General features: G+C 41.9%; 1 protein-coding gene across 1 annotated transcript in view; it reads left to right on the top strand.

Annotated features, from left to right (window-relative positions):
• Positions 1 to 11,389, top strand: part of ermp1 (endoplasmic reticulum metallopeptidase 1) — a 119,130-nt gene that overhangs the window by 88,166 nt on the left and 19,575 nt on the right. Inside the window, exons 7-10 of the mRNA XM_010787211.1 lie at positions 1,115 to 1,327; positions 1,780 to 2,084; positions 6,535 to 6,632; positions 7,420 to 7,801. Of these exons, the coding sequence (XP_010785513.1) occupies positions 1,115 to 1,327; positions 1,780 to 2,084; positions 6,535 to 6,632; positions 7,420 to 7,801 (998 nt within the window). The remainder of the gene's footprint in view (positions 1 to 1,114; positions 1,328 to 1,779; positions 2,085 to 6,534; positions 6,633 to 7,419; positions 7,802 to 11,389) is intronic.

Genomic DNA, 11,389 nt, shown 5'->3' with positions numbered 1-11,389 from the left:
GGTTGATGAGTACCGGTTCCGGTCCGACAAACTAGGCACATTTCCTTCTTCTTTAACCCCGGACATAGCATCTAAAACCTCACTGTTGGAGAAGGTAGGTCGTTCCGTTTGAGGTTGTGGATAGGTGTCTTTTATACTGATAACGAGTTCAAACAGGTGCCATTAATACAGTTAACAAGTGGAGGACAGAGGAAGCTCTTAAAGAAGAAGTTACAGGTCTGTGAGAGCCAGAAATCTTGTTTGTTTGTAGGTGACCAAATACTTATTTTCCACCATAATTTGCAAATAAATTCTTTAAAAATCAGACAATGTGATTTTCTGGATTTTTTTTTTCTCATTTTGTCTCGCATAGTTGAGGTATACCTAGGATGAAGATTACAGGCCTCTCTCATCTTTTTAAGTGGAAGAACTTGCACAATTGGTGGCTGACTAAATACTTTTGTGCCCCACTGTATGTGTGGGATAGTTCTGCAATGGAAAGTAGATGGCAGAAAAAAAATCAGCAACTATTTTAAATTCTATCGATTTTTTTGAAAGGAACCTTCATGCAAAAGTGACAGAAAATGCCTTTTTAAGTCTCTGAAATATGGAGATTTCCTGCCTTTTTTCCCTTTTTTTCGTTTAGGGATTGGGCTAACAAAGCACAACATTAAAATACATTACATTTTCAGAAAGTAGTGAAAAATGTGAAGACCTAACGATGTGTGCTGCAGAGATTCTGTCTGGGTGGCCGTGCAGGGATGACACAGAGCATTACGTCAGTGTAGCCGGTCCCTGCTGGTCACAAGGTGATTCTGAGTCAGCAATAAAATGTACTGCTTGCGTTGTGTCAGCTCTGAAGGATGAGCCCTTTGTGTCATTATGAAAGTTATCGCTTTCATGTTCAGTCATTTCAAACATTTTCTTCCTGTTAATGTTAGGGTGGAAACCGAAAACCAAAATAGATTAAACTCAGTATTTATTTCCCATTTTGTCTCTTTCTATTCATTATGTGTCTGTAAAGTTGGGATCAAGCCCTCTGGTTGTCTCTATACTGCGGAAATCAATGCAGCTCAATGGTTTCATTGTGTCAGCTTTGAACCTCTTCACCTTGAAACTCGCTTCCTGTTTACAGGCGACAACATCCTGGCGGTCCTAAAGTACCTGGTGAATTCAGAGAAGCTGGCCGATTCCTCCGAGTATCGTCATGGCAACATGGTGTTTTACGACCTGCTGGGGGTATTTGTGGTGGCTTACCCCGCCCGTGTAGGCACCATCCTGAACTACATGGTAGCCACAGCCACCTTCCTCTATCTGGCTAAGAAAGCCTCAATGCCAGGCAATGGGGGTAGGTCTCTATTTCCTGTGGTGGATGCATGTGTTCTCCCCTTTGTGGATTATTCAAGTGTTTTCTTGCAAACTGTAAGATGAGAATGGCCCAGTCCAAACTTGCAGGTAGATCTGCAATGATTAGTCAACAGTCAATACATATTGGCCATTTATTTTTGAATATCGATTAAACTTTTAAGATATCTTCTCATGAAAAATATCAGAAAAAGTGGATTTTTCTCTGTTTCTGTATTATTTGAAAATTAATATCTTTAGGTCCTGGCTGGATAAATATATACAGATATTAGAATTACTTAGAGAAGCAGGGATGGACATTTTACAACCAAGTGATTAATCGATTAATCAGGAAAATAATTGGCTTGTGGAGTCAAATCACAATTGTTGTTTCTCTTTGCTCTAGAATAGTTAGATGCTTGCTCTTCACTTACGTTTCATCTGCATCTCCCTCAGGTGGCCGATATGTCCGGGAACTGGCCTGTGCCACAGGTGTAGCGGTCCTGAGTTGGGTCGTCACGCTGCTGTCGGTGCTGATACTCGCTCTGCTCGTCACTCTGCTGGGCCGCTCCATGTTCTGGTACAACCACTTCTACGCCTCCATCTGCCTGTATGGGGCTGCTGCCACGGGCAAGATGGTCCTCATCCACACCCTGGCCAAGAACTTGTACTACGGAGTAAGTCGAGTGTTTAATCTAAGTCTTTTTCAAAGGTATATGACATTTTTGGAAATAGATGTACTAGCTCTCTTGATGTTTTCAGTGTGTATGCTAAGCTAAGCTAACCACCTGGTTCCGGCTTTATGTTTTATTATCTAACTCTTGGCAAGATGGGAAATTAAAAGTAAATCATTTCTTAACTTTGGAGAGACTTTTAAATCAGAGAAGTGAAAGTGGAATTTTAAGAAATTACGAGTAGAAACCACACTTTTGGAAACTTTAGAATTTCAAATCACTTATTTCAAAAAAATCCAATTGTAATAAAAAGCTGAATGGAGAAATGATGTTTAGCCATAGGTCAAGTCCGATAGTGAGTGGTTAAATATTTGCTCTGTTAAAGCGTGAAGAATGGACTTAGATTCATATCTTTCTGATACTCTTTGTAACACAAAACTATCTTTAAATTGAGAGCTTTTGCTTAATGAACTAAGTAGACCAGCCCTATTATATCTCATGTTGACTGATTGAGATAATGTTTAATGGGTACTAAAGTGCAAATAGGAGAAAGCTAGTTCCTCTTCCTCCATGGTGACTAGCGAACAGCAGCTCTTTGTTTGTGTGTGCTCGATAATAAAACTGGTGATGTGTAAGACCAGCAGCCATGTGGCAGTCACGTGTATGGACTCCTTTACCAAATAAGTATTTACTGCTGGCACACAATGGAGCACTCTCACTGTGCTTTTGATATCCACCTGCTTATAACAAAGCCTATTCTGGCCAAGGACAATGATTGAGCCTTTTTGGTAAACTTCTTCTTTCTGTAATTTTAGGAGCTGTTCAGCTGAAATATGGTCCCTCTGACATTTTGTATTTTGAGATTGAAACCATTAGAGAAGCTTTATTTTCATCTGGAGCTGAACACATTGTGAATTCCAGCTTTTCATGGACATGTTCAAGGAAGGACACAGACTAACCTTTGTGCCAGACCACATAAGGCTTCATCCTCTCTAAATCTCTATTGAAAGAGCACAAGTCATCTTCGGCCTCATTTTACTCTAAGTGTACGACGCCTGCAGGAGAACTTGACTTATTTGTACAAATTGCTTGTCTACTTACTGATCATTTCGTTCTGTGGTTTCTAAACCTTTCTTTCCTGAGTGTAATGTATTGCTGCATTAACAGCAATCATTATGTTCCAAATGAACTCATTTATATTGATGATATTGATTTTAAACGGAATATAATTTCCTATAAATGATGTTAAAGTGGATGTAATAGTGGGTTTGCTTTTCAAGAAATGCCAGTGGCCTAAGCTGTATGTTCCAACCATTCATAAATTAATTTTTACCTGTCTATTTCACAATTTGATGCTTTACTTTGAGCTATTTTACAATTTTAACTATCATTTTCAACCATTTATCAGTTAAATTGAGCTAACTGTCCACTTTCCGCTCATTGTTAAATATTTTCTTTTGCACTCTGAAATAAAACATAAGTGTAAGAGCTGATTCAATCATACATTAGTTTTGCCTACAAAAGTGCATACAAATGGTTGAATTGGAACTGTGTGTGGTTGTAGCTCCACATCAATAAAGACAAGAATCTGCAGTGCGAAGCTCCCACTGGGGATTTATTTGTGTGGCAGTGATGCAAGGCCAAACACTGCCGTACATATTTATTTTTGTATACAAGGGCTTTCTATATAACAGCTGGTTACCAAATCATTCAACCTAAAACACCATGAAGAGCAGGGCGAGGGCCTCTCAGTGACACTGTGGCCATGGTGTAAAGTTCCCTATGTAGAAACTAGGAAGTCAAAAATGATTGATTGTTCATCCACAACAGAGGTAGTGATTGTCTTTTCCGCAGTGATTTGTAAAAAGATAAATATAATTTATGATGAATGTTGCTTTTATACAAGGCAGGGACTGATCTGACCTCATTATTATTCAATCTTTATTTCAGACTCAAGGTCCATATCACATACAAAAAGACAAGACAGACATCAATAAATAAGATAAAAAGCTAAACAGATAAAAACAAACAGATAAAAAACATAAAATCAGTCCAATCACAGCGAGCCACACATGCTCACTGTCTGTATAGGCTATTGCGCCAATGTCTCCAAATCATGGAAGAGAACCGAGTAGAACTCTTCACAGGGTTAATTAAAATCGAGATAACATGATTGTCCGAGTCTTCTAGGCGACACATGAATTTGTACATTAACTTTCTTAAAAGGGCTTGACAAGTAGGTACCCCCAAGTTAACAAACAGCTGGCTGGCACTGTGTCATCTTGGTACCCTCAGCAGCAACCGTAAAGCATCATTGTATGCAACTTTTAGTTTGTGTATGCTTCTAGCCTTGTAGTTACTCCACAGGTGAGCTTTAAAAAGTGATACTTTGACATCTACAGAGCACTTGTGAAATTTCCGCATTAATATGTTTGCCTGGGCATACAGTTTGCAGCGTTGTCTATGGATGTCTTTTTCATCTGTGAGATTATCAGAAATATAATGACCAAGGTACTTAATCTCACTGCACACAAGAAGAATGTTGCTACTGAGAATAAAATTAGGAAATACAGCCTTTTTATCCTCTTTACTTCGCACAATCATGATGCTACTCTTCTTGGCGTTATACTTAATTTTAAAATCAATGGGAACAAGTCCTCAGAAGCTGGTCTAAGCTGTATATCAGCACTATCTTTTGTTGAATAGATTTGAGTTGTTCAAATTTTGGGTCGCAATTTATTGACAAAGGAAAAATTGGGTCCCGAGGCCTGACCAGTTGAGAGCCACTGCGTTAGAGAATCCGACTGCACTTTCACTATCCAACGTGTTTATGATGCGCCAGCGGACGTCATAAATGTGCGTCTGCTGCTGCGGGGAAACAGAAACTACAGTTTTCTATACAGCAGACAACAACATGTATAATAAGAACGAGGGACTACTGTAAACTCATCTAGAGACTCTGCACCGTGCTCTGATGCTGTTGTTTTATGCTTTATGAACTGGACAACAGAGAAACATATTCTTCATGACCAAAGTTGGAATTGAAATAAAAAAGGAAAGTGAAACTTATGCTCGTCACCCTCTCCCTCCGGTCCACATTAATACAAATGATCCCAATACTGTACGTATGATTGTATGAACTATGAAAAGATCTTAAAATCAATACAAATGTATTTATTATAAACGTTAGTCCTTAACACCTATCACTGTGTACGTACATCACCATTCAAAATTCTTTTAAAAGTTGAACAAACCCCACACAGCTCAGTGAAATGTTGACTTTTTGATCATTTCAGTAAAAACTAACGTTCATATTTCTCTTTTTGATTATAATACTGATGAACGTTCAAAACAAAGCACTTTGGCAACTTACCACATACGTTTTAAAATGCTTAATAAGCACCGTAACTTTCATGATATAATTTCTCCATCATAATCGTTTGTTTCCGTGAACGGCTGACTGTTGTGTGACGGCAAATGCTGCGGCTGCAAGGCATTGTGGGGCAGCATTTTCTTCTCTCCTTTCGGTAAGGGAGGTCCAGTGGTTCCTAAGCTAAAGGAGGTTATAAAGGAAGTTTGAAACCTCCTTTAGAGAATTCGAACGACACTTATCATGGCTGCCACTGAGGGACTTCCGGGTCATTTCACTCCGTTAGGAAGGTTCCTAAGCTAAATGGACTATTCGACTTCAGCCCGACACTAACGTGGCCGAGTGGACTCCGGAGTTTGCTACATGAGTTGCACAGTATGATCTGTGTTGTAGTGGGCTGTCACTCAAAAACTGAGTAGCCAATGGGGACACACCCCTGAAAGTCCCGCCCACCTGGGATGTTTGTGTCAAAATCGAAAACAAAAAGTGAAGGTGCACAAATAGTAGAGGACCTGGGTTAGATATGTATGCACTTAATTTAGGAGAGAATATCTCAACTGTTCTAGACTAATATGACCCCACTGAACAACTTGGGATGTGTGCCAAAATCTCTGTCCGGGACGAAAAGCCCCAAAATGACCACGCCCTTTTTTTAAAGACCACGCCCCCTTTCATCGGAAGTGCTACTTCCGATATAGCTGTATCTTCTAAACCGTTTGAGCTACATATTTTCTGAGGTGCTCAAAATGTTCAGAATGGCAATATCTAGGGGGAGGGGGTATTCACGAGAACATTCGGTCAACTTATTACCATACAACTACCCAAGTACTGGAAATTGAGTTATCCTCTCATGAATTATGTGCATACATGCCTATCTTAACTTAGGTCTTCTACTAATTAATATAACCATTGAATTATATAAAACTAACTGCTTTTTGTTTATTCATAGCACCAGTGCTAATAGCTGGAGAGAGTACGAGAGAAAGACTTATCCATCCAGTTTAACGGAGATAATATCTCACTGAAGTACAGCGAAATGGTAAGACAAGCTTTAATTTTTTTATTTACCTACCTCTTCTTTCTGTGGGTATGCCAAGTAGTATATTGTATGGTGATACTGATAACCCATGCCATCGATAATTTTAAACATGTTTCTTTTATTTTCAGGATGTGGTACCGCTCGCTGCTCCTTCTGCTAAACCTAAGCCGATCAAGCCGATCAATCTCGAGGAGTGCATCCTATGCCAGAAGAAGAACCGATCTGAGTACCTCTCTAGTGGTGAAATCGGCAGGGGTTATATTGTTTCGCTTGCCAAACAAACAGAGAGTAATGACACTCGAGCTGCTAGGGTTCTTCAACTGACCGTGCAAGAGCAGGGTATCATGAAATACTACACCTCATCTTGCTACAGAAGTTTTCAAAGGGATATGGCTAAGACTGACAGCATAACCCAACCACTAGAACAATCAGAACCATCTCAGCAGGGGCCTATTAATGATACATCTGAGTGACACAGCAAGCGATTTAAGTCCAGTGTAACTACAAATGTCTGTATCTTTTGTGGTTCGGATTGCAAGACATTTAAACAGAAGAAAATACACACATTGTTCAGAATCTGTGAAAGGCCTATGGCCCAAAAACTACTAAACAACAACCATGTTGTTCAAGGACCATGTGTACACTGAAACAGCGGCAATGTGTGAGCTAGATGATGTTTTTGCGGCTGATATCCGATATCACGACCAATGTTGTAAATTCTATTTCAATAAATATCATGCTAAAATTGATGAAATACTGAAAAACCTTGAAAAGGAGGAGTCGGTAACAGCCGGAGACAACTCCTTCAAGGCTAGATTTTTAGCCCTTGGGATTGACTTTAGTAGGTCAGCACACAGTCTGACTTCCATCAGAGACAGGCTAAATGAAGGTTCAGCTGGAATAGTGTCAAACAGAACTGTAAAGCAGCTGATCATCGAGATGTATGGAGACGCCGTCTGTTTTACATACCCAAGTAACAAACGAATATCCCAGATGGTACTTTGTACCAACAGTTCTATAGAGGCCTTGGTAGAGTCCCTGCGAGTTTCACCTGTCCAACAGGTTGCAACTGAGCTGGCGCAGGAGCTGACAGGATATAGGTTTGGACTGCAGATGAGCCTTTGTGAGCCCCAAGACCTCAAACTGTCCATGGACATATTAATTAAGAACCCACCACCAAGATGGGAGGAGTTTTGCTCCTATATGTTCAAGGGGAAAACAACCTCTAAGCTGAAGACTGATGTAGTCTTTCAAATTCTGCACTACATCATGACTGATGGCAAGGAACCAACACCTTTCCATGTCATGGCGGCTCAAGGAGTGCACAGTCTGACACGATCAAAAGAGCTAGTGACCGCTCTTAACCATCATGGAATATGTGTCAGCTACAACACAGTCAGAGGATGGATGATGTGGACGAGGATGATAGCGAACTTCAGGTCGTTGCATCAGAGCAAACTGCTTTCCACCATTTCTATGTGAGGCAACACCACTAAATAGGGCAAAGGGACCAAAACGGCTCTATACCCCTTGGTAATGATCACCCACCAGGCGAGGACGGATACTCAGCCTGGTTGTTCTTCTTCCATTTCCACTTCATCTGCGAACACATCGGAGAAGTGACGACTGATGGATGTCTCCGATGGCCGGACCACATTAAAGCTCCGTCAGGAGCCTACATCATTACGCGTTGTCACATCAGTGGAACAGATGAACTGCGGCGGGAATACCCACATCCAGCCAGCAATTGGAGAGATTCTTGGCTCGCAGGAGGCTCCTGGCTCGTCCGCAACTACAGGATGAGTAGATCAGTAGTACCTCAACGACTTCTGCTAGCGCAGACACAGAACTCTACAACAGGCTCGACCCCAGTACCACTGTGTTGTGATGCGCTACTCCACGGCAACAGACCCATCAACCTTGACAAGGCCCCGAATGGCAGCTTCCAAACCAAAGATTCCACTCTGATCCTGCATTGTCGCAGCAAGCTACAGAAATGAAGTCCCACAGCTGGCAGAGACATTCATGGTCAAGGTCTCAACCATCAGCATACGGAAGCTATTTGTCGACCGGCCATCGCTCCATTTCCTAGAGCAATGACCATCAGACATGTGCAGGATCTTTATGAGATACAGCTCTGATGCAAGAAACATATCCCCATAGAGTTCATCACCCACATCCTTCATCCAGCTTCAAATCCATTAGATCATGCACCTCGATGATTAATCTTCAGAGAATTAGCTCTTTGAAAGATGGGTGGTGCCTCACGGTGGGTTGTGTCCGGAGGTTGTGATTCAAAACTCGAAGGCCGTGACCAGATCCCTAGCAACATGTGGCAGTGTGCTCATATGGAGAAGATTGTTGGCCTGTCTTGGTACATTGGTATCTGGGATCAGTGTTGCAATGTACTGCATTTGCCAGCAGGGACTGTGATCTGTTGTTATACAACCCTGCATCCACTGAAATGAATCACTGGCTCATATCCTCATACGGGAAGCCTGTCCTCTGAAATACCCTGTCGGTTACTCTGATGTTCCTCGCATCCTGGTTGACGGTGCCACCGAATAACAGTATAATGTCGGTGTTAAAAGTATCTGTTGCGTGTTGGGCTCTAATTCTATTAAGCTCACGTCTACGAATACACATGTTCTAACTTTGTCTAAGTCAGAAGTTTAAATTAATAAATATAAGGCGATGTCCGTAGCTTTTAGGTAGTTGTGAGATACGTTGACCTATGTAAACTGGTTAGTCTTTCTACCAAGTCTCTGCGCCTGAGATTGTTACTTTTGGTGCCATGCAATAAGCGAGGAGCACGTTCAGTGTTCATACTAATCAATGGTTATATTAATTGAGTGAAGACCTTATTAAGATAGGCATGTATGCACATAATTCATGAGGAGGAGTAACTCCGAATTTCCAGTACTTGGGTAGGTGTAATTGGTGAATAAGTGGACGCGAAATGTTCCGTGAAATATCAATGAGGCCTTTCTGTACCCCTGCACTAGATCAGTGCAGCCGATTCTGAACATTTGAGCCCTCGATAATCTGTTAGCTCAAACGGTTTAGAAGATCAGCAGTATATCGGGGAATGTAGCACTTCCGATGACAAGGGCCGTTGGTCTTTAAAAATGGAGCGTGGTGATTTTAGAGGCTAATTGTCAGTCACGGATGAGTTTTGGCACACCCCAAGTTAGTCAGTGGGGTCATATTGCAAGTCTAGAACAGTTGAGATATTCTCTCCTAAATAAGTGCAGTAAACCAAATTAAAAAGTAACCAGGTCCTAGTACTATGAGTATTTCATCAATGTGCTCTGGCAGACAAAGGCCTTGTCATCTGAAGTCCGCATATCGCCCGACTGTGGATACAACAGCAGTTTTTGACGCAGAGCCTGAACTACGACAGGATTTGCTTAGTGGGCCTAACTTCAGGAAAACTCTGGGTTTCCGCCTACGACGCTGGTCTCTTAGTTGTATTCCGCTCCAATATCTCCGTTTCTACTTTTAGTTTGATGAAAGCTTGCATGAGCAGCTATGATTATTGAGCGGCTCGCATCTCACATTGAAAACACACGCTGAGTCGCTAACCTGGTCGGAGCAGGTCAACTGCCACACAGATCAACTAACTAGGGGTTTCAGAAATACCCAAACACTTTTACTGGTCTATGCGGGCTAAAATACTTGTAGTGGATTAACATGCCTAGGTGTCGTTACGTGATTTTATGCGGTGAAATTGCGGGAAGTGTGTCAACATGTTTTATATCTCGGAACGTCATACGCGAATAAGCATAGATTGCATTTTTAATATTGTGTTCCATGTCTTGATTCATTCATCTCACACACACAGTACTGGCACTAACGTTAACCTTCCATTCAATTAAAGACATTCAATGTTTACATAGCTGTAATGCAATGCACTATACTATTGATTCGCCTGTCTCTCTCACGTTACACATCAACACATACTACTTAGTTGTACGCACACACACACGCACACCACTGTGAGGACACAGGAGTTGACCGCTTTCGGGTTGACAGTGTTGCCTGACAGGGACACACACCCTCGCGACATGCTTGGATAGCCCGGTGCACACTCGACACAGCGCACACACACACACGTTTCTCTGCCTCATTGGTGTATCCATTGACTGCGATTCGTTACCTGCCCAGTTCAATCCTGTAGTCTACTCATCCGCATCACTGTTGCCTCGAAGTGTTTTGGAGTTGATGCCTCGGTGAACGAGAGTTGTTTGGCCTCTGTTGTCGCAGCAGCCGAAATCATGCTCGAATGGTGTTGAAGAATCAAAAGGCTGCTAGTGTAGTGTCTGCGGCGGGGTAGGGTGGCCATCGCGTCCTCTTAGGTCGGACAGTCCGTTTCAATTCTGTGCCGTCCTGCGCGCAGCCTTGAGCCGGGCTCATTTGTCCTCTTTTGCGGGGTGATCCCGTTTCAGTCTTTAGGGGTATAAAAAAAAATAGACACATTATACAAAGAAACTACAAAAAATAACGTTATTGTGTAAGTATACCTATCCCTGTAAGAGTTGGCGGCGTTGTGCGTCTGTGTGCGGGGGGTTTGTGTGTGGGGTCTGTTTACATCAATTTTTTGGTTTTTCTGAAGTGATCGTTCATAGGTAATATATTATTGATTCATGGGTGTGTGTTTATGTATGGTACGTATACAATTATGGATGTTGCTCTCTGTGTTATCTGTTCACGGCATGGCACTGTGGTCACAGATGTTGTGATGTGGTTAGCTGGGTAGTGTGAGGTGTAGCTCATGAGTCGGGTGAGGTTCCGCGTTAGTTAGCGGTGGTGTGTTTGGGCGGTATGGTTTAGACGTCAGAAATGTCGAAGCGAGTGAAGTTAGCTTTGTTCTTTATATCCTCTGATCCGATGGGTCTCGGAGAGATGACATGCTTGGATTTCTCTCACATAAAGATTAGCGAATAATGGACTTGCTTTCTCATTTTTTTGCACGTTGGTGTG

Source organism: Notothenia coriiceps, unplaced genomic scaffold (genome assembly GCF_000735185.1).
Source record: "Notothenia coriiceps isolate Sejong01 unplaced genomic scaffold, NC01 NC01_scaffold00030211, whole genome shotgun sequence".
NCBI lineage: Eukaryota > Metazoa > Chordata > Actinopteri > Perciformes > Nototheniidae > Notothenia > Notothenia coriiceps.
The sequence above is the reverse complement of the archived record's forward strand: the minus strand, read 5'-3'. Positions and strand labels throughout refer to the sequence as shown.